Source organism: Cydia pomonella, chromosome 23 (genome assembly GCF_033807575.1).
Source record: "Cydia pomonella isolate Wapato2018A chromosome 23, ilCydPomo1, whole genome shotgun sequence".
NCBI classification, from domain to species: Eukaryota; Metazoa; Arthropoda; class Insecta; order Lepidoptera; family Tortricidae; genus Cydia; species Cydia pomonella.
Window position 1 is genome coordinate 2,882,920 of NC_084725.1, and position 27,838 is coordinate 2,910,757.

Consider the following 27,838-nt stretch of genomic DNA (forward strand, 5'->3'; position numbering starts at 1 on the left):
TTTTGTTTTTTTTTTTATATGTTCAAGTTTATATATGATTTTTAAATTTTTATTGTTTTAGACAAGCTTAATTTAGTAAAAAAATGTAGTTAAGATTATCACCTATACACCACCATATTACAATAAATAGTTATAACCGAGCAAAGCTCGGTCGCCCAGGTACTAATTATAATTTGAATCAGAGCATTTTGTATTTCATACTGCGTCGGTGGCAAACCAGCATACGGCCCGCCTGATGGTAAGCAGTCTCTCTAGCCTATTTGGCTGCGGTTTTCTATAAGGTTAGGCTACCCAGCTGGGCTCTGCTCTAGATGCACATGTAACTCCTCTGGAGTTGCAGGCGTACATAGGCTACGGAGACTGCTTACCATCAGGCGGGCCGTATGCTTGTTTGCCACCGACGTAGTATAAAAAAAGATACGGAAGGTGGAGGAAATAAATCTCCATGTACCAAAAAGTGTCATCAAAAAACCTTAAATAAGTAGCGCCACCTGCTACAGTACCTAGAATACTTGAACAAGAAAATCAAATCATAGACAGTGCACTTCACTACGTCAATAGCGCCTAGGTTCTTGGCTACTCTAGCGCTACTCTGGAGAGATTTGGAACTATTATTTATAGCTAACAGCTGGACACTTTTCCAACAGTTTTACATAAGAGATAATTCCACACTCCATAGCTCTAGATCTGGAATGACATCCGCTGTGCTGTGCCCTAATGGCCCAACCCCACAAAGCGATATGACATTCACAATACCCATACCTCTACCTTACATTGGACATTTCACACCGTTAGTATTGACAGCCATATTAACTTGTACCCCAAAATGGCTCAACAATTTAAGTCCGTGACTGTACGAGACCAAGGTAGCTACTTATTACGTTTCACGCGATTAAAAGCACCCAATGTTAAATGTTTTTAACGCCTCACAATGTAAACTATTAATCGCTTTCCGACTTTGTTCTACAGGAACTCGTTTAGCAACATCCGTGAAAACAACACTTGTTATAAAATTATTACAAATGCTGTGAATCAGAATTATAGCTTGCCGAAAATATGAAGAAATTTATAGAGGGCGCTACTGAGTTTCAACAGACAACACGAGGCAAACATCCATAATGTGTAGACGCAACCCGCGGCTGTATTAATTGGCTTTTTGCATTTTTCTTAGTTGATACATTTTTTGAAAAAGTAAATACATACAGTAATAACTTCCTGTCCGCTAAAACACGACAATCATAGTTTGAAATTTTTAATTTAAGTTTGACCATAATGAAGAACGCCCCATACTATTTTTGCTAGAATAAAGTGAACATTTCCAAGCATATTGAAGAAGAATATATTAACTGTATATTATAAAATTTATAAACTGTTTTGGGTACTACGTCAGTGGACAGTGTGGATGAACCATTGTATGCAACCCATTATTTTTAACGAGGGTAGTTTCTCGCCTACCCTGCCATCACCGGCGCCCGCGCCGAGTTATCGGGCGCGGCGGGCTGCGGCTCACAGTCTGCGCTGGCCGCGTCGCCAACGTTACAATCGTTAACGCTCTGTAGCGTATCGTAGTCATCTCTCTCTACCACTCTTCTATATAGTGCGAGTGTGACAGTTGCGTTTCGTTCGCCACGGAGCGTGAACGATAGGCACGTTGGCTACACGGGCTGGTCCGCCAACGAGAGCTCCTGACGACACTCTTCGCTAATTCGAATTAAAATACGTGAGTGATCCGTTTTTAATATATTTTATTAAAGTAAAGTACTAAAGTAGGTATAGTTTTTCTTTCGTGATAAAAAAAATCGTAAAAAAACTGACATCCGATCAGAGTGTAATTGTCAGAATGCTTATAAACTTTTTTCAGCACACACTGGCCATAACACCTTTCCCGATTTCAAACGTTCAGTTCCATTAGACATAAGCAAAATTCTGCCGTCAGTCACAAAACACATCAAACTCACAAAATAGCCTTTTTAACCATCCAAACAAACTAAGTAAGTATATTTCATGTTAGCCCGTGGAATTTGACCTGAACCAATAGGGGAAACTAGGTAGGGTTTTACAGGCATTAAAACCATGGCGTAAGACAGACGTTATGGCTTACAATCCTGGCTCCAGATTTGAGTGTTAACATCGACCAAGGAAACCGCAAACCCTGCATTGCATAACAAGTTATTTCTTCAGTGAGGTAAGTTTGACAGATTATTAAGTTATTTAGATTGTTGTGTGTTCTATGCTTAGTGTTGGTAGAAAGTAAAGTGTTTTGAGTTACTCGTTTTAGAAGACTCAAAGCTAAAGAAACTTCAAAGTCAAATAAGTCCCGAGTCATGTGGAGTCAAGGACTCCGAAAAGGAGTCAAGTTTCTATAAAAGATTCGGCAGTCTAACAAGTTCAAAATAACTCGAAAGAATAAGAGAATCTGAAAAACTTAGTAGTCTTAAAGCAGAGGACTCAAAAGACCAACCTTCACCAACACTAGGTACTTACCTACAGCTATTTGTTAAAGACAAAACAAAACGTTAGAGCTCTTTTGATAATCCTGTCCACGCCATTGCATTATACACTTTTTCAAGTTGTTATAGAAAGTTTTGGGAAAAATACGATTTACTGAACTCCGTTAAAATTAAAATCTGGATTTTATTTATAGTTTGTATCCTATTATACCTACAAACAAACCCTAACCTACTGGCATATCAATCGACTAGGAATAAGTTGATGTTTTTTGAAATATATTAATCTCTGCACAGCCCGATCTTCATCCAGCGTTTCTGTTGTTCCAGCTCTAAAATGGCACAAGTCGACCTCAGTCGATACTTAATGTTCCTAGTTTTGCTATTCACTATAATTTCCTCCGTCTACGGCTGCAAATGCTGTCGAAGGAAAGTCAGTTGCTCGGGCAGAGCCCCGTGCAGACGAGGACCGTACAGATTTTAGACTTAAAACCAAGGAAATAAGAATCAATATTCAACAACTCCTATATTGAATGTTTGACGTTGCTCCAGAAAAAGAAATATAGAAAAAGCTTCTACAGATTTATAATCATCAACAATTCAAGACCTCAACTGTAGAAAGTCACCCACTCAAGGAACGCTTTAGACGAAAACCCTAGAGATTGGAATCATAAAATATGGAAACTACCATGAGAATTCTTCAACGACTGGGGTTTCAAATGGAAAAAGGTGGCCCTTTTAACCGGACCCTGCAGCTTTATCTTTAAACCATTCAAGAGTTTTTCACCGTTAAATATGCAACACACTTCAAATTCTTTAAAAACTGTTTCATTATCTGTAATTTTCGAAATATTACATTATAACTGACAACATTCAAAACCGCTTTTTAATAGTTTTCTTAAAGGAAACACATTGCCAGCACGTTGTTGAAGTGTTACCTATTATGTTAGCTCTCAAAATCGTCAATGTGGCTGCAAAGTTTTTACTGAATTTAGTTTTGTTCTTTTTTGCAATGTCCTTAGTTTGGGTAAAAGCGCTTTTTGCACGGAAAGTATTGGTTCGGGTCAAATTCCACCTGTTTATTCGTTTTTATTGTTGTGTTTGTATGTATTTAGATTAAGTTTAGATGATAATGTCGGTGGAAAGACTCAAATCAATTCTTTTTGTTGCAGATCTAGCGTGGAGAATGAGTTTAAGACTTTTAACCACATTACCAGAGCAAGCACAAAATTAGTACTAGTGAGTATGACTCAACTCTCAATTTTAACAGACTCCAGAATAAAGAGATTTTTTTTTTATGGCGACATATCGGGTCATACACAGCAATTGTGGTGGTCAATAGAAATGGCAAATAATTTAAACAAATAGAGTCAGACCAAGATAATTTGGCAGCGATTTTGACAGCCGTGTTATTTTAAACGTCAAAGTTGTATGAAATTATGACGTTTACTTATAAACGCTGCCAACTTAGCTTGGTCCGACTCTACGACAGATTTTGTTAGCAAACGTATAACTTCGAAATTTTATGATATTTTTTTCATTGAAATATTAATAATTAACATATATTTTAACTAGTAATTGGCATAAATAAAATATTCAAGTATACAAACTGTTCATAAAATCATGGTTGTCCACAAAAAGGCGACATGACGAAGAAATGAAGGTAAATTGGTTTGTTTTTCATTACTTGGAATTTCTATTGATCTCCACTTTAGATATATTCTCGTCTTTGTGGACATGCGTTTAAAGCTTGATTTCTTGCATTGAATCCTTAATAGCATAAAGTGCTCTTTTAACCTCTCGTCTGTCCCTTTCATTTGTGTGTGGTAGTCAAAAATTATGCGTTCGAACTTTTGTGAAAAAAATCGTTCGCGAAAAAAATGTAAAAAGGTGACGAAAAATACGTTATGCTTTCCAGCAACCCCACATGCGTCTTGACATTTTTATATTATTATATGAGGATTTATTACACAATTGGTACTGAATTTGTACTTATTTGAAAAAAAAATCTACCTCTATAGTTTGGGAGTACAAGCCAAATGAAATTGGGGTTGCTGTAGAGCATCAACCTCAGCCTCAACCGCAACCTCTACTGAATTCCAACATGCTGCTCGCTGGGTTGCTGGAGGAGAGCATTTGAAAAATTAAGTCAGGATCTTATCATAAATAGACAAGAGGTTAAAATTGTTTTAACATTCGTAACTAGCCTCAAAAGGACCTAGCAGTACAGTCTGCTGCAATAATATGTTACTCTTCGAAAGCCGCAAAAATATGTGACACGCTCTTATGGCTCTACAAATAAGATGGTGTCAGATATTTTTGCGGCCTTCGTTGTATAGCATATTATTGCAGATGACTGTACCAGCTGAATATCAAAGCTGCAAGAATAATAAATCGTGTTGATTAATATTTTTGGGGTATTTTTACCCGCGAGCGAGGGTAAGAGCCTTTTCCTTTTTTAGTGCACATATGTAAATGTTTCTATCTGTCTCCAATCCTCGTACAGATCGGCCGATTCAGTAGCTATTTTCTGTGATGGAATGTATTTTTAATTGTTGATGTGCCGTCGGATATTTTCCAAAATTGCGGTAATTCCGCATTGGAAATATTCTGCAATCTTCTCATATTTTTGCATATGAAACAAAAACTTCCATACCAAAATTAAAGTTCCCTTGGTTTCTTGTGAACTTTTCCAACTTTTTGCAAACTTGCCGCAACTTACATAACCTGTAATAAAATTCATAAGCGTCAGTTGTTACATTAACAAAAGTCGGCGAATTACATAAAAAAATACTTAGCTCATTATAGCTAATAGAGTCAGACCAAGCTATGTTGGGAGTGATTTTGATAGCCCGGACAGTGCAAGTGTTATTTTAAAATTCAAATTTCTATGAAATTATGACTTGTACCTTAACACTTGCACCGCCAACTTAGCTTGGTCTGACTAAGTTACGCCCATGTTTCAGAGAATGAGATGGGGCTTGATGTTATTGCTGCTGGTTGGTATATTGGCCAACCTTTTAGTAGCGGAGGCGTGCAATAGGAAAGGCATCATACCTTGTATGAAACCATCACCCTGCGAGACTCCTGCCTCTGCCTCTACTGCTAGTGCTGCTTCTAATTAATAGGTAATAAATACTGTACCATAGAATATAGAGAAAGCGTTGGTGCAAGCAGTAGGCCTTTTCACTGAGGCGGACACCAGCGGAAATGAGCAAAATCTACCCAATTTTGGTTGCGATCGAAATCTCTTCTCAACTATGCCGGATTAGAACTAGAGGATGACTCACGCTAGACTGGGCTGGGGCCGGGTCGAAGCTTCCGTATTTTATGGATAGCACCACGTGATCACCGATCAGCCGTCCCCGGGCCCCGGCTCGGTCTAGCGTGAGTGATACTCATCACCACTCGTTTCCACCTCTCATCTTCGATTTTCGGAGTTCACGGTAAGACCTTACCGTGAACTCCGAAAATCGGCAAATCAGCGGTTTTGGGTCAAAAACTTAAATAGGTTATACGCCTTTCCTGCAGATATCATAAAATATAAGCCAAAAATTTTGTGATCGGGACCTTCTACATATTCAAATATATATGATGAGAGCCTTAGCAAAATGCTCCCAAAAAGTTAACTCTTATTAAGTCGACAGAAAGGATACCAGTTTTCCCGAAAGTTTCTGACCCAATTGCTACAAAGTCTTTTTTTTTGTACAAAATTACATTTTTGATACAAGCTTTTATCGCTGATTGTACTTTTCTTTCAATTGGCAACTAATACACGTCGAGACAAATATAACAAACCTATACACAATTAGGTTACGTTGTTTTATCTCAGAGTTCCTTCTTGCTACTTCTTGTCTCGATAACATTGAATAATGGAAGTGGTTCTAATTTAGACGACCGGTTTGGCCTAGTGGGTAGTGACCCTGCCTACGAAGCTGATGGTCCCGGGTTCAAATCCTGGTGAGGGCATTTATTCGTGTGATGAGCATGTATATTTGTTCCTGAGTCATGGGTGTTTTCTATGTATTTAAGTATTTATATATTATATATATCGTTGTCTAACTACCCTCAACACAAGCCTTATTGAGCTTACTGTGGGACTTATTCAATTTGTGTAATAATGTCCTATAATATTAAAAAAAAAATATATTTAAATTTTAAAAAAATTTGGCTGGCAAGATAAGATCCGTACAAACATACATAGTTACATACAATAAAGTAAAATAAAAACTTGTAAAAAAAAAAATTTCCAGCCCTCATGTCATGGAAACCGTGGTGGTGCAGGAGCTGATAATCCTGGTCGTGACCCTGGTGCTGTCGTACTTGGAGTCCTGTTATGGTTCACCTTGCTGAAGACACTTTTTTTTAATACTCTCGAGATAAACCAGAAGGATCAAGATTTTTTGGCTAACCGCTGGTAAATTCCCTGAAAATTTGCAGTTTTATGTAAGTTTCATTAGCAGTTCCACTTCATTAAGCTATGCTTTATGAGAATAAATTTATTATAGGTACGCCTATAATTTTTGGAAAGTTCCCTAGTTTCCCCAGGATTTTTTATCAGATCATGGCATGATGATATTGGGATGAACTGTGAAGAAAAAAGTATTTTGCAAAACGGTCTGCCTGTCCTTGAGAAATCGCCTAACACGACACAAAAAACAAAGATTCCAATGAGGTTCTCGCCCCCTTTTTTATAATCTGTTAAAAAATACAGACAAAATTACAGCTGATATTTCTTCTTTAAACTTTGTTTGCGGATGAAGTGGAAATACATCTTCGTGAGCTCGGCGTAGGTGAAAGCTGGCGTGAATCAGCCGAGGACCTAGCAAAATGGTGTGTTGGAAGCCAAGACTCATATTGGGTCATCGCGCCAGCCAAGTAGTAGTAAACCTTATGCTTATTATTCTAACTTAATTTAACAGAAACCGTAGAGTTGGAGCTCGAAGAGTTTATCACATTCGTGGTGGTCCTGATCATATCCTTCCTCGAGTACTGCTACCAGACCTGGCAAGAGCTGACCAATTTCCTTGTGCCTCTGGTCCTGTCGTACTTGGAGTCTGTGACGGCTCCCGCTATTGAGAGGAGAACGCATTAAATCAGAGTAACTAGGTACAAACAGCTAATCATGCTTACTTCGTATTTTGTTATATTGAGAGTCAATATAAAAGCCAGTAGGATCCCTTAACCTTTTAACCTCCGTAGTCTGATAATAATTCAGCCTATATACGTCCCACTACTGGGCACAGGCCTCCTCTCATGCGCGAGAGGGCTTGGGCTATAGTCCCCACGCTAGCCCAATGTGGATTAGGGACTTCACTTACACCTTTGAATTTCTGTATGTCGTATATATCCAGCTAATTTCGCCGCTGTCTGATAAATAAGACAAAACTTCGTGTAACTTCGTACGGCGACACAAGCACGCTCGATGAAAAATTCCAAGCGGTTAACCCTTTACCAGGCTGCCAGTTCAAAAATGACAATGGAATGTCAGTCTTACTCATCGAAAATAGAACACATGTTTGAAGTGCTTCATGTGGGAAATATATATCCCTTAGCCTGGTAAAAGGTTAAAAGGTTAATTTTCTCAGTGAAAAGTAATTAGTAGTACAGAAATCACCTATTATTAAGGACAAAGCTCAACATCTATTATGTACAATATGTGACATTATCTATGAAGAGGGACCTTATTGTCAGTGGCGCTTACTCCATTATCAATGATGCTCCCATATTACAAACAACGCCGTGCGGCGTAAGCACCATCGACAATAAGGTCCCTTTTCATAGATAATGCCACATATAAGCGCAATTACAATACAATACTCTTTATTGCTCACCTCACATACTTTACAATAAATGTACAGAAACAAAGACAATTTGATGGAGGTAACAACAGGCAGTCTTATCGCTTAAGAGCGATCTCTTCCAAGCATCCTTTGAGTACTTTACAGTATGTACTACAAAAACTTACTCTGAGCAACGAAAACGAATGATATTTTTGTAATTCAACGTATTACGTACATTTTTTGTCCCAAATCAAAATCTCGTAATTATTCAACCCAGTATCTAACATAGGTAATCTGTTCATCCCAGGTAAATGCCTTTCATCAACGAGTTCTCCCTCCTCTTCCTGCACATCGTGGTGTCTCTCTTTAGCTTGACACAGGGTAAACAGAGGGGTCATCGTCTGAACGAGCAACGTCGACAACGTCGAGTTAATAACAGACCTATTAGACTGGACTAGAGGTAATTAATGGCGCTCCCACATTGGCTGCTATAAAATGTTATACACCATGTTTTTTTTTATTTCCGTTAACTTCGGGGTATCGGTAAGTAAGTTTAAGGAAACTAAATGGCATAGTTAATTTGCAAAAAAAAAAATTTTGCTATTTTATAATTATTTTTATTGTTATAAAAAGTAACTAAATGTTGCTTATAGCATTGTTGTAACACGGGCATTACATTTAACTTAACCAAACAATTGAAAACTGTGATATATCAATGTCATTTCGAACATAAATCATCCGAGATAGTACTTTACGTTTAGGAGCAAATGTTAAACAGGCCCTAAGGCAAATGTACACGCTCGTAAGGGCAATATCAGATAAAAATTAATTATTGATTCCCCGATCTCCTAAAATTGAGCTAATTAGAATACCGGTGTCTTTGAGAACGTTATTTAATTTAAGCTCAGAAATGCACCCTTGAAATTAACGGAAATAAAAAAAAAACACGGTTTATAAACATATTTTGCAATACTATTACATTCAAATAATACAAAGATATTAAACTTAATTTTGGGCCTTAGTTGGAAGCATTCGGACTATAGTTATAGATCGTGTCATTCATAATGACGCGCGCCTTGACTTCTATTGTCATGTTATTAAAGATTACATTTGACCAATCTGCGCTTCATCGTGGATGACACGTACTATACGGTACATTGAGAACTTGAGTTATATAAATCTATTATTTGCAGCCCAGCTGCATATATTATATTCTGAAAACCGAAGCAAGCACACATGAGCCTGAAAAGTGTTATTATTTTTCTGTTCACACAAATCTTCCATCCGTTTATGGACGCCCTGGAAAGTGTGATAACTTTTTTCTCATATAGACGACCTTCCATTGAAGTACTTTATTTTCAAAAGGTTAGTACAAGAGTTCTGATTCTAAATATCCCTTAATTACAAGCTTTTATTTAACTTGCCCTGTTAGTATGTATGGGACAAATCTTGCAAGTTAAATTTGACCCACTTCCCAGTTTCCGATGAAGCTGAAAATTTGCATACATATTTAAGTCAGGTGACAATGCAATATTATGGTACCATCAAGCTGACCTGATGATGGAGACAGGAGGTAGACATAGGAACTCTGGGATAAAACAACACAACCTAATTGTGTTTGGGGTTTTTAGAATTGTCTCGATGAGTATTAGTTGCCTGTGGAAAAAAATTACAGTCAGCGATAAAAGGGTTAAAACTTATTTTAACCCTTTTAACGCCAAGAATCCCTAAAGCCGTCGTTACTAGTCGTGCCCACAGCGCCAAGGACAACTATAGGTGTCAGACGTACGCTGTCAAAGCAACCTCAGTTGCAAGTAAGGTTTACATTAGCTCGCTTGCGCCCGGGATCTTGGCATTTGAGTGATGTTTGTGTTTATGTTGTCTAATAAACCAAATAATTGTATTTCTGTATAAATCAGTATTTTATTATTGTTTTCCTACTGATTTCCCAAATTTAGGTTTTTGCCACATAGTTTTATTTTGCTTACTTTCTGCTTTATCAATTATCAACTAAAAGAATAATGGTGGCCATATTTTTCCGTTTAGGTAAAATCAAAAGTAAATAAGTAATATAAAAGTATGTGACAAATATCAAAAGTAGGGGAATCAGTAGAACAACAATATTAATATACGAATATATACATAAATTTATTGGTTTATTACAAAACATAATTCCCCCGACCGCTGTACTGGCCCCATTCTTATTGCCCGTAAGGCCCGTCCTTAGATATATGTCAATATTGCCAGCCCTTATTTTCAATAAACTGTATCACTGATAGTGAGACTTGTTTATGATATGACGTTTTAGGAATCACATATCCAAGAGATTCCCGAATGAATTGCTGCAAGAAACTTCTTGAGCTGTGCGGAAGAAAGAAGCACTGTCAATGCATAAAGACTTACGAGAAACAATTGCAAAAAGAAGGCAAGCTTCCTAAAGGGGGCACACCCACCAAGGACGCGAAGGCAACTCCGTGCGTTTGTGCTGTGCCATTGTTCGAGGCAGAAGCGAAAAAGGCGAAAAAGCCAAAGAAGGGCAAAGCGTGCTTTTGCTCACAACCCTTGTTCAAGGCAGAAGCTAAAAAGGCAAAAAAGGCGAAAAAGGCAAAGCAGGGCAAAGCGTGTTTATGCTCACAACCCTTGTTTGAGGCGGAAGAGAGAGCTAATAGGTGGTAACAAGGTAAGTCAAACGAACATGGTTAGCTTAATATTTGCAAACATTACTGCTACAAAATAACAATGTTCTTTTCTCCTGTAGGTATGTTAACACATTCACTGCTTGGTCGTAGCGCTTCGTCGTAGTCGATAACATGGGTTTCCTGGTATGTAGCGGAAAGTCGTGGAGGAAAAACGACGTGTAGTGATTAGGGCTGAATGGGTAAAGTAAAGGCAACGAGAAAATACTGACTCAAGAAACTCGATTCATGCTACAGATATAAATTTTGAAAAGTTCTCAGAATCTGGAGAATTTTGTGGAAACTTCTGTTTGGGAAAATTAAAGTTTCAATCTCCATACCAAAAGTAAGAAATTTCCCAAACGTTGTTAATATTCCAGCGGCACATCAGTCGCTTTATGCCAGAGGGCCTACCGCGAACCACGTTCGACGTGTTGCCTCTCGTCCGCACTTGTATATTCGTACGTAAGTGTGACAGGGAGGCAACACGTCGAACGTGGTTCGCCGTAGGCCCTCAGGGATAGACTAGGCGACAAATGTTCCACGACATGTCCCCAGCGACGTCGGGCGAAGTGGCACTACGTTGCCGGTCTTCGCTTGACATTACCAACAGCTAAGATATATCTCCTTATAAGATATATAAATTCTAAGAAAAAAACGTGCCTCGAAAAATCAAGAAAAATGTATGCTCGAATAGATGGTGATATACCTTTGGCTTATACTCGAGTAGATGGCGACACCGTTTGATATTTCACAAATATCAGTATGGGCATTGTGAATGTCATCTCGCTTTGTGTGGTAGGACACAACCAGAGGATGTCATTCCAGATCTAGAGCAGAGCCCAACTGGGGAAGTACCTCCACCTTACAGAAAACAGCAGCCAAATAACACTAGTCCCTACTCATAGTGTTGTGTTCCTGCTGGTAAGTAAGGTTGCCAGAGCTCAACGAGGGGGGCGGGTTTAAGATCGGCAACGCGCATGTAACTCCTCTGGAGTTGCTGGCGTACATAGGCTACGGAGACTGCTTACCATCAGGCGGGCCGTATGCATGATTGCCACCGTCGTAGTCTAAAAAAAATATCAGTAAAAAAACATGGGTCAAATAGCCATATGTCATTCGAGAGAGTTTTATGTGATGTTGATTACTAAATTTACTTTTGTCAATACGCCTCTCTACTCTAACCCTACACCTGTAACCCGAGAAGATTTAAATCCTCCTAAATTGTAGGAGAGTATCCCAATGGTTCCGGTAAGAAACTCAGCGGGACACATCTCATCTTTTCAAAACATCATTACATCTTATAACTAATTAACTAACATGCATTCAAAAAAAAACAATTTAAACTAATATGGAATTTAAAAATAACATGCAGTAAGCTTACCTACTTCAAGGCGGTCAAAGGGGTTTTGGCCAGGATGGGACACTCCGACAACACCGATTGTCGAATGTGTGGTGAAGAGGAAGAGACAGTAACACACCTAATGTGTGAATGTCTCGCCCTCGCCAAACAAAGAATGAAGGACTTTGGAGCAGGCTATCTGGAACCAAAGGAATTCAAAAGGCTACCGATAAGCTCCATCATCCGGCACATGGAAATGGTCAAAAAAGCTCTTGAGTAGCTAATGGATCTTTCCTTAGGGGGCAACTACACAAAAGATCCCTATGGGTCGAAGTGTATCCGCAAGGGCCCCCGAAAATTAGAAGATAAGATAAGCTTACCTACTTTCTTATAGCGATTTGACAGCGGGGCGTTATCATTACCAAACATACTTATCAATGATATATTATAATAGATTGGCTCGCGAAATGAGTTTTTCTTGATGACAGTTTTTAATTTATATAGTTCGTGTCATCCACGATGACGCGCAGATTTGTCAAATCTACCTTTAATAACATGGCAATACGAGTTAAGGCGCGCGTCTTCGTGAATGACACGATCTATAGAGTATGTAAGCTGGGTGACATGTTTTGGTATCTTGTTATACTTATAGAATTTAAGACAACTTCCCAAGAACGATTTTCTTGTTTTTAGCTCATGGAATTGGTACAGTTTACGTAACATCAAATGAGGTAGTTCTGTTTTTTATATCGAGGGCTTCAGGCCAAAGGGGCGTATACGCAAAAATGCCATTTTTCGTTTTTAACGGCATCGTATTCGTCTTGTAACGATACGTAAGCACAATTTTTTTCATAATTTTATCATAACAATTAGTTAATTAAATAATTAAAAATCATTTGGCGTATAACTGACAGTCATCATTTTAATGTCGTTCCAAAAAGCCGTACTGAAGGCGTATAAGTGATATTTTCATTCAGTCCCCAAAATGCATCGGAGTATAAAGGCGTACGTACATACTTCTCTCACGTGACAGTGCGAACCACGAAATAATGTCACGCTATATAGGCGTACATACATACGACCATAAACTTTTACCAACTATCCTCAAAATGCGTCGCGGCAAAGAGGCGTATGAACATACGACCGTACAAAAATTACGTTGGCCTTCAAATAATGCCGGGCCAAAGGGGCGCGGAGACAGCGTCCTTGATTGCCGCATATTGCTATCCCTTTCTGTTAAGCGGGTAAGCGCACTAGGGCCGCCTGTCTCTCAGTCAGTGTCTAGTGCATTACATTATGGTTTGCATCTCGTGCGAATAATAACAATGAAGTGGAGCGCTCTGATGCTGATGGCTCTGCCCTGGGCATTCAAGAATGACGTGGGCGGCTGTCTCCTCTGCCTCCATGTACGCTCTGCAGATGGGGCTATCTGTAACACGTAGGGTTAGTAGGTGTTTGTTTAGTGGGGCGTGGCCGGTTATGGCCTCAGTCAAAAGCCGGAGCTGTGGCCTCTTCAGCTGTCTCAGCCTCCTCGACAAACCGGGGTCGATTGTCGGGAGGGCTTCCTTCGCCTGCCTGCACGTGCCTAGGTTAGACCAGTACTGTTGGTGTTTTACCTTGGTGTTGTGTCGCAGCATGTTCCGGAGCCAGGCATAAGGCAGAGGTATAATTGGCTCCGGTCCTGCCACCCTCAGTTCCGAACCTCCTCTCGCCAATATGTCGGCCGCATTGTTCCCTCGCGAGTTGCTGTGTCCCTTGATCCACTGCAGAGTTACGCTGGTGGTGGTGCTTACCTGTGACAGAGCTTTATAGCATTCGTAGATTAGCCCTGAGGTCAAAGTATAACTTTGCAGAGCTTGTAGTACTGACCGACTATCAGAGAGTATGCGGATGGGGTAGTCCAATACTTTCCTTGAGGCGATTGCGTGTGCTGCCATTATGATGCCCATACATTCTGCCTGGAAGACTGTGTTGTGGGCACCTAGTGGAGATATGTATGTTTAGGTCCTCTGAGAATACTCCAGCGCCATTGCCTGACCTTGACTTTGTTCCATCCGTGAAGATTCTCAGCTCTCTTGGGTTGAGCCCTTCGCGAGGTTCTTCGTGTAACTGTATCTTGTATTTCTTGTCGAAGACGAATTGTCTGGGTATCCTGTCAGTCACCGCTTCTATTAGCGGTTCCTTGCCTATCGCCTCGTAGAGGATCTCGGTGTGTGGTACCCTAGGTGGTCTCCAGAGATTAGATTTTTTGACACCGCCGTAGCTAGCGCTTCCTGTTGTATAAAGAGGTGCAGCGGCGGCAGGCCCAGTAAGGCTTCCAGGGCCGTGGTTGGTATTGTCCTCATGCAGCCCGTGGTCGCCATACAGGCCAACCTCTGGAGTCGTTGTAGTTTAACTTCAACTATGGATAGTTTGGTGCGTGGCGACCAAACTATCGCACCTTAGCTTATTATTGGTCGTATGGCTGCCTGGTAAAGCCATAGAGTTATCTTTGGGGTTAGCCCCCAGGTTCTACCCACCATTCTACGACATTGCCAGAATACGACTGTGGCTTTGTGAATTTTGCCGTTTAGCTGATTGCTCCAATTCAATTTGCTGTCAAGTATTACCCCTAAATACTTTACCTCCGCAGATAGTTGGAGTTCAGTGTCGAACAGTTTGGGAAGGCGGAAGTTTCCCAAGTTGCGTTTGTTGGTGAACATAACCAGCTCAGTTTTGTTAGGATTGACTGAGAGTTCGTTGTTAAAACCATTTGCAGTTCCATAATTGCCGCTCGTCAGTATCACTATGTCGTCAGCATAGCCGATTGTGTAATAGTGATTATTGTTTAGTGTGGTGATCAGGTCATTCACCACAAGGTTCTATAGTAGTAGTGGCGATAGGACTCCTCCTTGGGGGCATCCTTTTGCCATTAATGCCTGCTGTGTTTCGCCCGTCCCGAGTTTGATGGTTCGTTGGCTCAACATGTTGTTTATCCATTCTGTCATAACTGCATTCGCGCCATTTCTTACCAGTGCTGCTGTAATGCTGCTGAACCTGGTCCTGTCGAAAGCCCCTTCTATATCTATGAAGGTTCCTAAGCACATGGATCTGTTTTTGATCGCCACCTCAATTTTACTTACTACTGCATGAAGTGCTGATTCTGTAGATTTGCCAGGGCTATAGGCATGTTGGTTTGGATGCAAGGGCACATGAATTAGCACCCTCTCTCTAAGGTACCTGTCACACAACCTCTCTAATGTTTTCAACATGAAAGAGGTCAGGCTGATGGGCCTGAAGGATTTGGGGTCCGAGTAGTCGCTTTTACCTGGTTTCGGTATGAAGATAACCTTGACCTCCCTCCATTGCTTCGGCACGTACCTGTGAGCCAGACAGACAGGCGCACAAAACGATGGTCAGCTTCAGAGTGAGATGCTTCCCGCCCCATTTAAGATGCGCAGGGAAGATCCCATCCATTCCTGGAGATTTGAATGAGTCAAAACTGTTTAAGGCCCACTGCGTGCGCTGCGGGCTGATTACCTCATATGTCTGTAGGCACTCGTCGTCCGTCGGGGTGGTTGTAATTCTTAAGTGCAACATTCCTCTGTTATAATTTAATGGAGACGTAAGTGGGTTAAGTTGTTAGCTAAACTACTTTTAGGTTTATTAGTAGAGAAGATTTAATATTGTTTCTTTTTATGAAATGACGATAAATGATGTCATATTTATTTGTTTAGAAGTTTTGAATATTTTATTGTTTAAGATAGTTATAATTTTGTTACCAGTGGTACCATTAAAAAGGAGTAATGTTTATTGTCTGAATACAAGTTTTAATACGTTTTAACCTTTTGTTTTAGTTAATGCACTCTAAATTTAATCGTTTGATTGTTTCTTGACTGCTTTTTTTTAGTAAAGCTGTCATTGTGTTGTCTTAGCAATGTCTATGCATCCTTTACTACCGATTTCAATTCTTTTCTGTAAAATCGTTCTGTACTAATCGACTTTTGAGTGACTACCATTTACCTAATACTATCACAAATAGTAAAAATGATCTTATTGGAATTCAGTTAAGTCAGTTTTCTTAAGTAAGCCCACACGTCTTAACGCTAACTCCCACCGAACGGCTAAACGACTGCTATTATAGGCAAAAATCAGAGTAAGCGGCGTGATTGTCTTTTGAAACACTTCTTCTTATCGTGTGGGTTGTAAGATTGATGTACCTTAAAAACCCTGGTGTTAGAGTTGTTGAGCCGCCAAAGGCCTCTGACATGGCTCTCATGACGAGAGCCACCGGATAGATAGTAGCCGGGACCAACGACTTTACACCGTGCCTTCCGAAGCACAGAATCATCTTACTTTTCGGACAATCAGGTGATTTAGTCTGCAATGTCCTAGCCATGCCGGGAATAGTCTCAAAGCGACTTTTGCTTGACAGTGTCCCCACCGGGATTCGAACCCAGAACCTCCGAATCGAGAGACAACCGCTCTAACCACTAGACCACGGAGGCTATTGAAACACTGAGATGCTCAAAGTGGCAATTCAAAACAGTTACTTACCCAATCGGTAACCAGCTCGAGTCGACATTGCTTAATCTCGTGGACAGTTGTGACACTATCAAAACCATGAGGAATCATTTTAATGGTAAAATCTAGATGAACTTATGAATATTTACTCAAAATATAATTTGGCGCCCTATTATACGACCACAAATAAAGGATACTTACACGATAGATTCGTCGGCCCAGACGGGCGTATAAAAATCAGAAAAAATAGAAGAATCTACACAATGATGACTAAATTACTGTAAAATTAAAGTATTTCGAATTATTAACAGTATTTCCACCTTTCATGATTAAATTATCGAATAGAAAAAAAAAGAATTATACGACCATAAATCTCAAGTATTTTTCAAAAAATTTCAACCTAAATGTCGGAAATTACTGTCGTGGTAAAGAGGCGTAACTACATAATTACTGCTTTTTAGAATACGTAGAACGAAACTAGGCATGACACATGAAAAAGATAGTAATTTAAATACTCTATGCAAAATTGTAGAACAATCGGTACATTGTAACAAAAGTTATTCAGTTTTTTGTGTCTCCTGAAAAGTAGGGTTCTTGCTTATACGCCCCTTTAGCATGAAGCCCTCGATATATATTGGTAGTGATGAAATAGTAATGACAAATCCAAGTTTTCGACCTCAAAAGCCCTTGGGATCATTGTGTGTATAATATACAGAACAGTGAGGCAAAAATTTGATGTAAGGCAACACCTCTTTTTTGGTATGATTTCCATGTATTATTTAGTCTAAGGAGAGACTTTGCCTCCTTGTGTGGGTTTTACCGTTTGTATAATTCGCTGAGCTCTGAAGAATAGTTTGACATGATGCCAACGGCCGCTTTCTATCACGGCACCGCTCGCCGTCGGCAGGGTATTCATCCTCACACCCTAGAACCTAAATGGTCGCGTACTGTGCAGTTCAAGAGGAATTTCCTTCCGCGTCCGCTTCGGCTGTGGAATGAGCTCCCTGCCGAGGTTTTCCCGGGCGTCTACAGTATGGGGCTCTTCAAAAAAGGAGTGTACAGGTTTTTAAAGGTCGGCAACGCGCATTTAATATAGTATCTGATATTGCAGGCGTCAGTAGGCTGTATATATATATATATATATAAATATATAAATATATCTATAGTCTCGTACACTCCCTCGTCTCGTATCTCCTGTCCGTATTTATATAACACAGGCTTTCAGTTCATTCACTTTTCATACAACAGATTGGAAATAATAATGAGCGACGCCACTGACAACTGCTGCGTAAGGCTTCTTCGTCGCTTCGGCTGCATGAAGAAAGAGGAAGAGCCATGCACATGCACTAGGGCCCTGCTGGAAGGGCTCGATCAAAGCGCACCCGGCGGGGTTGGCAGTAGCATTAGTAAGGGCAGCGATAAAAGCAAGGGAAATAAGAAATAGACTGATAGCAGGTAAATTTACAATTCTTTTTAGGGTTTTGTAGTCACCTAGGAACTTTTATAGTTTCGCCATGTCCGCCTGTCCGTTCGCGGCTTTGCTCCGCGATCGTTAGTGCTAGAAAGCTGCAGTTTGGCATGGATACGTAGATTGTGTATGGCGACAGAACGGTAAAATAAAAATTACAAGAAAAAAATTGTGGTACCTCCCATACAAAATGATTTTTGTCTGCTTTGACACAATAGTGTGGGGTATCGTTGGATAGGTCTTTCAAAACGAATATAGGTCTTCAAAAACCATTTTTTGATAAAGTTAATATTTTAGAAAAATAATCGCTTCGAAAGAATAAAAATATGTGTCCACCTAACTTTTGGATAATGGATCCAAAAATTGTGAAACAAAAGCTTAATAAATACTTTCAATATAATAATCTATAGCGAACATGATCGGTTATTGCACAAAATGATGAGTTATTGCAAAAAATCTTCTGCGCTGTCATGACCTGCGAAGGTACTTATGTTTGTAATGTGCATGATACTTAATAATAGCCCGTTTTTCCTGTTTTTACTGAATAGTAACTCGAAACTCTACACTGAGCATGGCCCGGCATGCTCTTGGCCGATTTTTTACTCAAATCCAACAGTCATATAAACTTATAAAAATATGCGATACAAAAGATGTACTGCAACAAAAGAAAAAGGCAACAAAAAGACATGTAGAGTTAATAATTATAGATTGTTAAATGAAATAAGTAAATAGCTAATGCATAAATGAATCAGATAAAAAAAGAACTGCTATATGTACATACAAAGGTACTAAAACTGCTTACGTATAACTATATTTTTTTAAGTATATTTTTTTTTGTTAAATAGTTTTTTTTAATTCTCTACCACGCCAATTTTGCTCCTTTGGCAATGGACATATTTTGCCACTTTTTGAATATATAAGTTAGTAACGATAAATGTTGCGAATGCAACTTATTATTGTATAAAAATCAATGCAGTAGCTAAACGCAGCCGTCGGGCTCGGCTAGTATTCGGAGGCTTTTCAAAAGTACCAATAGGAGCGCTCCACATATTTTGTATCGCGGCCAATTAGAGGCACCTAAATTTAAACCGCCTTTTGTACTGATCAAATATTGAAAATCACTCTTTCAGCATCCTCCATACTATCAACACCCACTTTCTACATTTAACCGTTTTGGCAAGAACCCTTGTAAACCAGTACCTTCTGGAAGATTATACTTCACTTCATTATAAATCGAAGTTTTATTTGAGTCGTCGAGACCCTGACCTGCACGGCGGCTACAATAAAGATTATTAAATTTATTTTTCAAGTAGGTAGGCATATTACAATGCGTTTATGAACGTCAAATAAAGCTACACGCCGGCTCTAACCCTACACCTCTGACCCGGAAGATTTAAATCCCGCCTAAATTCCATCCCAATATAAGACCGGCAAGAAACTCGGCGGGACACATATTTTCATTCAAGTATAGTAACACGCCACTTTCGCCATTTTGGTCATCACGAAGTTTGTCTAAGATCGCGCTTTATTGTCTGATATCGTATCTATCACTTTCTAAAACATTTCATGGACATGGACAATGAAAATGCAATTTTTGAGAGCATAGCTTAAAAAATAATAGTATCAATACAAAACACGGGTTCATAAGCATTCTCAGAAAAATCAAAACAACAAGCTTCGCAAAAAAGCTCATATTAACCTACTTTAACCTTTCAGATCCACAATGAATATTCTCTACCAACTCCTGTTCATCATTCTGAACATCCTCGCCTGTTGTACGGGGCGCGCGCTCGGCTGCCGAACGCGCGGGGTAACCAATCGCCGCAGTCAAACCAGGAGACCACGGGTCTCGTTCTCTAATGTCAATATGAAGCACAAAGCCTCGGGAAACAACGATAAAAGGGTCGCTACTCTCTTAGACCCGGTATGTACAGTCATGGACCTTTTAGATCCACAATGCATCTTCTAAACCAACTCTCATTCCTCATTCTGAACATGCTCGCTTGCTGTATGGGGCGCTCGGCTGCCGGCGCGGTGTAACCAGCTGCCGCGGCCAAATTAGGAGACCACTTGTCTCGTTCTCTAATGTCATAAAGCCTTAGAAAACAATGATAAAAAGGCCACGACTCTTTTACACCCGGTATGTACAGTCAATGACCTTTCAGATCCACAATTCTGTTGGTTAAGGTTACTTTGACAGTGTCCGCCATAACACCTTTAGTTGTCCTCGGCGCTGTGGACACGACTAGTAACGACGACTTTAGGTGTTCAAAGGTTAAATTAGTTTATCATCAATTCATCATATTGCCATAAAGAAAGATACATTTATTGTGATGCTTCCACATCCTATCTCTTGCTAAATCGGTGCAGTTATAGACGGACTCTGGCTGTACGCCACTGCGAGAAGGGGCCCGAAAGACCCCATGCAAATTAAGTATGCTTAATTGCCGCATCGAAGATGTTAACTAAAATCGATTATTTCCAGCCTGATTACGCAACTCTACGCGGCCGTCCGACCAGACAATGTTCACGCATTGACGTACCCATTGAAAGCGCGGCGTCGAAAAAACGCTGAACTAGGTAGATACATACATTATTTATTTACTTTACAAAACTTATTTAACTCCAACAGTCTTACGTGTGCTGGCCGAGAGTTAGACTGCCCGTTCCAGCACCACTGGATGCTGCCGCACGTGCAGCGATAGTGTTTTTGGAATGTAACACAATGTGTCTTCTTTATGTTATATAATTTTTGTATTTGTACTTTTATTTTTATGTCAATGCGTCTTTTACTAACATTTGCAGAGTAAGATTAAGTTTATTGTATTACTAACAAACGATGTTCTTATGACTGAAATAAATTATTGAATTGAAATTAATTTAATTTGGCTTTAGGTATTTTTATTGTAACTGTCATTAATGAACAATGGTAATAAGTCGATTTTACCTTCTTACAAATAACGTAAGGTAATACGAGGTAGATAGTGGACCTCTTCGTCAGCTAATCGTTCCCTCAAGATCAGGCTCATATTATTAGTTTTGACCTCTTTCATCTCTTATTTCGGAAGCGTACCTAGAGTCCGTCTAATCAAACTTTACACCGTCTTTAACAGTACATTGCCACATTTTGTCAATGCAACTGTTATGTGAACAGTTAGCTTGGCCCGACTCTTATCGCTTGATATGTTTCTACAGCATCGAACTTCTACTTCTACAGGCTTAAGATGAAACTCCTCTACCAACTGTTGTTCATCATCCTGAACATCATGGCATGTTCGGTTGGACGCGCGCTCGGCTGTCGATCCAACGTTGATAGCCCGTCTCAGTCGCGACGCGGCCATCGCAAGTCGCATCCGTCTAGCAGAGCGCAGGTGAGTACGCAAGAGTATAGTTAATCCTGAACATCATGGCATGTTCGGTCGGACACGCGCTCGGCTGTCGATCCAACGTTGATAGTCCGTCTCAATCACGACGCGTCCATCACAGGTCGCATCCGTCTAGCAGAGCTCAAGTGAGTACGCAAGAGTATAGTTAATCCTGAACATCATGGCATGTTCGGTCGGACACGCACTCTGCTGTCGATACAACGTTGATAGCCCGTCTCAATCACGACGCGTCCATCACAGGTCGCATCCGTCTAGCAGAGCCCTGTAGGGCTAAGATGGTCGGCTCTTTATCATTTGTCACGATGCCTGTCACGTTCTAACAAGTATGTAAGTGCGAAAGTGACGGGCATAGTGACAAGTGATAAAAATGGAACCATGATACCGCCGCTGGTGAGAACGCAAGAGTATAGTTAATCCTGAACATCATGGCATGTTCGATCGGACACGCGCTAGGCTGTCGACCCAACGTTGATGTGACGTGAAGCACGTCTCAGTCCCGACGTTATTAGATGGCGCCACTTTTTGATATTTAACAAATTTATCACATATCAGTCAATCAAAGCAGCATTTTTTATTTATAAGTTTATTTTAAGTTCTATTACATTTTAGTTTTATTTTAATGATTAGTTTATTTATTTTGTTTGTTTTTTTAGTTACATAAATTACATAACTTTGGACCCGGGTATGTCCTTAAACTACGTCCACAAGAGAGGTATGGGCATTGTGAATGTCTTCTCGCTCTGTGTGGTAGGGCACAGCACAGCGGATGTCATTCCAGATCTAGAGCAGAGCCCAACTAGGGAAGTACCTCCACCTTACAGAAAATCGCAGCCAAATAACACTAGACCCTACTCATAGTGTTGTGTTCCTGCCGGTGAGTAAGGTTGCCAGAGCTCAACGAGGGTGGGAGGGGGTTAGGGTCGGCAACGCGCATGTAACTCCTTTGGAGTTGCAGGCGTACATAGGCTACGGATACTGCTTACCATCAGGCAGGCCGTATGCTTGTTTGCCACCGACGTAGTATAAAAAAAAAAAAAAAAACATAATACTATGATAGCATTAGTGTTATTTATACGTCACAATGACATAATAAATTTGCATTGATGTCAAGAAAAAAAAATCAAAGTCAAATGACGTTCTAAAAGTGTTAATCATGTGTCGAAAGATGGCACTAAATTTACTGTGCCTATAAAGTTTTCTTTGACAATCCACCTCAAATTTTCTTTGCCCGTACTAACGGTGCTCGTTTTGCAGTCTATATTTTCAGACCCAGAGCGACCGACCTCTCCGTGCAGCACGGAATTTCCATACCAACACCCACTGGCAAAGGTGAAAGTCATAAAGAATCAGGTACATACACATTTTTCTACTTGTCGACTGTAATGGTTGAATTAAGATTTCGTATACCAAACTATAATTGCGTACTTTTCATGTATGGGCCCACTCAACTATAAGATTCATTTCGATATGCTGTAGTCAGCTGTAAAAAAATCACTTGCCGCCGCGCTCCCATAGAAAATACTAAAATGGCGCGGAGCGAGAGTCACGCGTTTATGGTTACATTTTTGTCTACTGAGATCTTGGAGGATTTAACAACTGGAGTGGCCTTTAAGAGCTTACTCCTTTGTCGAAAAGCTCGGCCAATGGCCATATGTATTGTATGGATTGACGTTTATCTGACATGGCTATTTGTACGTTACGTACAAATAGTCATACATTTGACGTGCCTTTATTTTTAATCCGTCATTGGCGTGGGACCTACGGCTCGGATATATCCGTCGTTGGCGTCGAAAAGGTTAACATAATAAAATCCGTTTTAAAAAACGGACCCCCGACACAATAAGTGGGGTGTCACACCTTTGTCACTAATGTCTGTGTGTCTGTCTGTCGTTAGCATCGTAGCTCTCCAACGGATGGACCGATTTCGATGCGTTTTTTTTTACATGAAAGCGGGTTTCCTTGCGGTGGTTCTTAGCTATGTTTGATAGAAATCAATCCAGCAGTTTGAAGAGTATCAGCTCATCCAAAATGATGTAAGGCATTTTTGGCATAAAATGTATTTTTTGGCACAATAACGTATGGGGTAAAAAAAAAATTTAAATCGTTTTTCAGTAAAATGTTGAAATTGACGTTTCTCACTTGTTCCAGGCTCGCGATGGCACAAATCGCGTGGGCCCATTATGACACGTTGCATCTTGCACCCAGCAGACTATTGACGCACACCTGTCGTTATGTTTTTGATAACTTAAATCAAGAATTTGGCTTATTGTTAATGTTACTGTCGTACAGTTAATATGGTCGGCGCAATGTAAGAACTTGTATTTGACTGCTAGGAATTGACCCTTATTTATATTTTATTTTATCAATTCATTTTTTTTATTATATCCTACGATATGAAGCTGAGATCTACCGTTTAACTAATAATAGCCTTAACTTCATATATATAACGGTCAATTCATAACTGTCTTATAGGAGTTCTTACGTTGCGCCGACCAAAGCTGATTCCCTATTAAAATTATTTTAAAAACTTGTAAGAAACAAAAACAAATATAATACCTCCATTGAAAGTAAAAAAAAATGTTATTATGCATATTTTGAAAATAAAAACCATATAATATAAAAATTGTTTATTGAATACCTATTTAATCTTAAGTAATTGAATATAATTTCAATAATACATAGAAATAATAAACAAATTTAATTTCACTAAACTATAACAAAATTAGTAAGGTAACTTGTTTTTATATTTTATGTTTGAATCGTCATAAAATAAAAAACAACATACTTTTCTATTTTCGCTATGACTAAACATAACTATGTTTACGATCTAACATTATATTACAAGTGGAAGAATTGCCATGTCACTACGAATCGAATCTGTCCGTTACCAGTTAACTCAAAAAAGCCTTAACGCCGCATTGACGCATATGTGTCGTCATTAGCATTAAACATAGGGAAGGCCGTAAAAAAATTTTTTTATACTTAATTACAATATCCTACTATAGTATTCAATATATTTTAAGATTACCATGTGTTTGCCTTCCCTATATTGACATACGGTCAACATATATTTCGGAGCGGCCAAGGTGTCCATAAATATACTAACTAAGCCTATTATCTAGATAAAGTGCATCTTCAGATATTATTGAGCATTTTGGTCGCTCCGATATAATAAACCAAAACAATTAATACCAATAATTTATTTACACAGTTGTGTTCGTAAAAGATTATAATTTCTATAAATTTAACAAAATTAATTTTATAACATAAAATAGACATGAAATATAATACAAAGTCCTAGCTATGACGGAATAACGGGTGGGCGTACATGAATACATTTTGTTTGACAAATAACTAGTTATTCGTATTTACCGGCCGTTATTTTAGAATTATCAAAGAAAGGCCGAACTCCGCGTAGGGCCGAAGGCCCGGGGCGTCCCATTGGATTGCCCAAGCATGCGAGGCCGAAAGCCAAACTGCAAGAGTGCGTTCTCGCACGGTTCACATATGCGATATTTTAAGATTTAATGAATCTCAAATTCACGATATAACTGATTAAAGATAGAGTTTGACCAAGCTAATTCTGCAGCTATCGTTAAAAAGTAATATTAGTTTATACCAAGGTTTTAATTTCACAGAAAATTGACCACACCTAACAGGTAAATATCTGGGAGACCAAGCGTTGCTCGGAAGACATAAAAGCTCAAAAATGCACGTTTTCCCAGAGATAACACCTAGATCGATTCTTCGCCCCCCCAAAAACCCCCATATAGCAAATTTTCCCGCCATTTTCGAGATCCCCGAAATATATAAATAAGAGTTGCTCGTTAAAAGGTATAATTCATCTATGTGTTCCGCATTTTTATGATTCATAGATGCCTCATTATCACAATCGGTTAATGGTAGAATAATTCTACTTTTTATCCATCGCTGCAGAGTTAGCTTGGTGTAACTCTAAACACCTTTCTATGTGTGTCACTCAAGGACATACTATAGATCAAAAACATCTTTCTGACGAACTCATGAAATAAAAAAAAAGAATAACTTTTAGTTACTTGTTAATTCGTTAATGATCACGCATACTGTCGTACATGAACGAATGTTTTAACATCAAATAACTTCTCATTCATTCATTCAGTGTACATATATTTCAAAATATAACAAACGATCAAGTCTTATTCGCATTCACAATGTCAATCGCGCGATAACCTGTAAGGTATTTGCCTGTCACGGGCGGGTATAAGGTTAATTTTACTTTGCCTCTAGTTTTCAACTATGACAATTGTATTTGTTTTAACAGAGTTACTTACATTTGCTTTGCATTAACGTAACTACATAATTTCCACTCACGACACGTTGTCGTGATGCTTTGACATTGTGTGCAAATTATGCTAAATCAGTTTTAAAATTACAATTTGCATGTTTCCTTCAGAAAATAACTCATGTCATTATCATTCATGTCAATTGATTAAAATAACTGACAAAAGTTCTAACATAATTGCTTAAGGCCGTCTGTAGCCTGTTATTGTAGCGAACCTTACCCATTTCGCGATAAAATATCGTTATTGGCACTAAATGCTCCCATATATTTGTATGACCCTTACGGATTGAAATACGCTAAAAGCTTACCTTAGCAGTGAATCTGACAATTGTAGTAGTTGAAATCTAACGCGCACTATAAAGGCAACACCCGCTGCGTGCCTAATAGCGAGCTAGTACAAATAACCGTTGTAATGCGGCAGAAGTCTACGTCAATCACGACACGTTGTCGTCAAGTCTTTACAATGGAGTTTTTGATATCTTAGCGAATCTTACAATAGTAATATTTGAAATCGAAGCGCACTGTTCAGTATAAAATGGCTTATACCACCCGCTGTGCGCTTATCTTATAATAGTACAAATGCTATATCAACGCTCGAATCTCCTTGTGAATGTGGCAGAGAAAGTCTACGTAGGACGAGCCGTCCACGCCGCGGTCCTCCATCAGGAAATGCCTGCTCAATTCACTACAATTAAAAACTAGATTTATACCATGGTATTTTTTTGCGTTTCCAATATGTTACAAATAACATTTTTACAGAGTAACACGGAAAAAGTATTATACATGGTAAATATCGTGTATTTAATAATAGTTAAATCACTCAGCGCCAGTCACGACACGTTGTCGTCAAGTCGTTTGTTCTGATATATATGGATTTTAACATGCACCTAATCAGTTAAGGTGACCATTGTAGATTGGAATTGAATGCGCACTATAAGGACCTTTACCCACCGCGTGCGTAATACGCGCTATTAAGCGCGTTAATAGTACAAATGCTATAGCAATGCGCGGATCTCCTTGTGGATGTGGCAGAGGAAGTCCACGTAGGACGAGGAGCCGTCCACGCCGCGGTCCTCCACCAGGAAGTGCCGGAGGACGGTCTCCAGCTTGTCGTGTTGACGCATCACGGTTAGCTGCAACAAAATAGGATAATTAGCATTTTGGACGGCAAAATGAGCATGTAAATTGGGTCACCCTAATCTCTTAAGACCCGCCGCCATATAGTAATAAGCAAGCTTAGAAAGCTCACTCCATACACCAAGTCGTATGGTCTTAAAACTAAATGAAAATGAAAAAAAATAAAAATTACGTTCATTGGTTACAATATTGGGTACAACTAATTATGGTTGGAATCTCCAATTAACTAAAACTATTCTTGTAGCAGGAGATCCGGCTCTTCCTACAAAAGTTACATACATAGTAACCGAAAATCTTACTAACTAAACTAAATTTAAACTAAATTTTGAATATTAATTAAGCTTAAGTCTTATTACAAGTAAGTTTTCGCAAAGCTCGCTTAAAACTTATTTCAAATGGGTTATCTATGTATGGAGTGAGCACTCTATGCGTGCTCATTTTCTATACCCACCGCATTAAAAAAATGGAAATTAATTGTCCACTAAAAATGGTTGAATTTCGTTTCAACAAATACAACTCTGTTACAATTGAAATTGTTCTAAATTTAATTGATGTAATCAATATTACTGATAGGACCGTAAGCCTTACGAGGCTAAAGGGCTTTTCACATTTCGTGTTTCGTGAAATTTAGGTTTTTCCTGCTCAGAATCACGAACGCTAGATTATACTAGAAGAAAATAAATTCCCAATTTTTTCTAATGCATTAACGCTATTTTTCCATGTGCAGTATGTAACGTAATGTAAATCAAAATATTAGGTATAAATTGTAATATTTT

At 39.2% G+C, this 27,838-nt stretch overlaps 1 protein-coding gene and 1 long non-coding RNA gene across 5 annotated transcripts in view; one reads left to right on the top strand and one right to left on the bottom strand.

Moving 5' to 3' along the window:
• Nucleotides 1-1,742: 1,742 nt before the first annotated feature.
• On the top strand, nucleotides 1,743-24,227 carry LOC133530515 (uncharacterized). Of its 4 annotated transcripts, none has more exons than XR_009801324.1 (14): nucleotides 1,743-1,991; nucleotides 3,620-3,686; nucleotides 5,414-5,575; nucleotides 6,701-6,893; nucleotides 7,370-7,556; nucleotides 8,538-8,690; nucleotides 9,429-9,595; nucleotides 10,539-10,910; nucleotides 17,999-18,205; nucleotides 19,935-20,142; nucleotides 20,704-20,798; nucleotides 21,436-21,589; nucleotides 22,859-22,954; nucleotides 23,753-24,227. It is a non-coding gene; the product is annotated as an uncharacterized LOC133530515 (long non-coding RNA). The 4 variants fall into 4 exon arrangements; XR_009801321.1 differs by having other exon boundaries at nucleotides 1,745-1,991; nucleotides 9,424-9,595; XR_009801322.1 differs by having other exon boundaries at nucleotides 1,745-1,991; nucleotides 6,701-6,864; nucleotides 9,424-9,595.
• The window catches only part of LOC133530512 (protein transport protein Sec24C), a 35,044-nt gene continuing 31,422 nt past the window's right edge, over nucleotides 24,217-27,838 (bottom strand). The window contains exon 20 of the mRNA XM_061868435.1: nucleotides 24,217-27,058. Within this exon, the coding sequence (XP_061724419.1) occupies nucleotides 26,921-27,058 (138 nt within the window). The 3' untranslated portion in view covers nucleotides 24,217-26,920. The remainder of the gene's footprint in view (nucleotides 27,059-27,838) is intronic.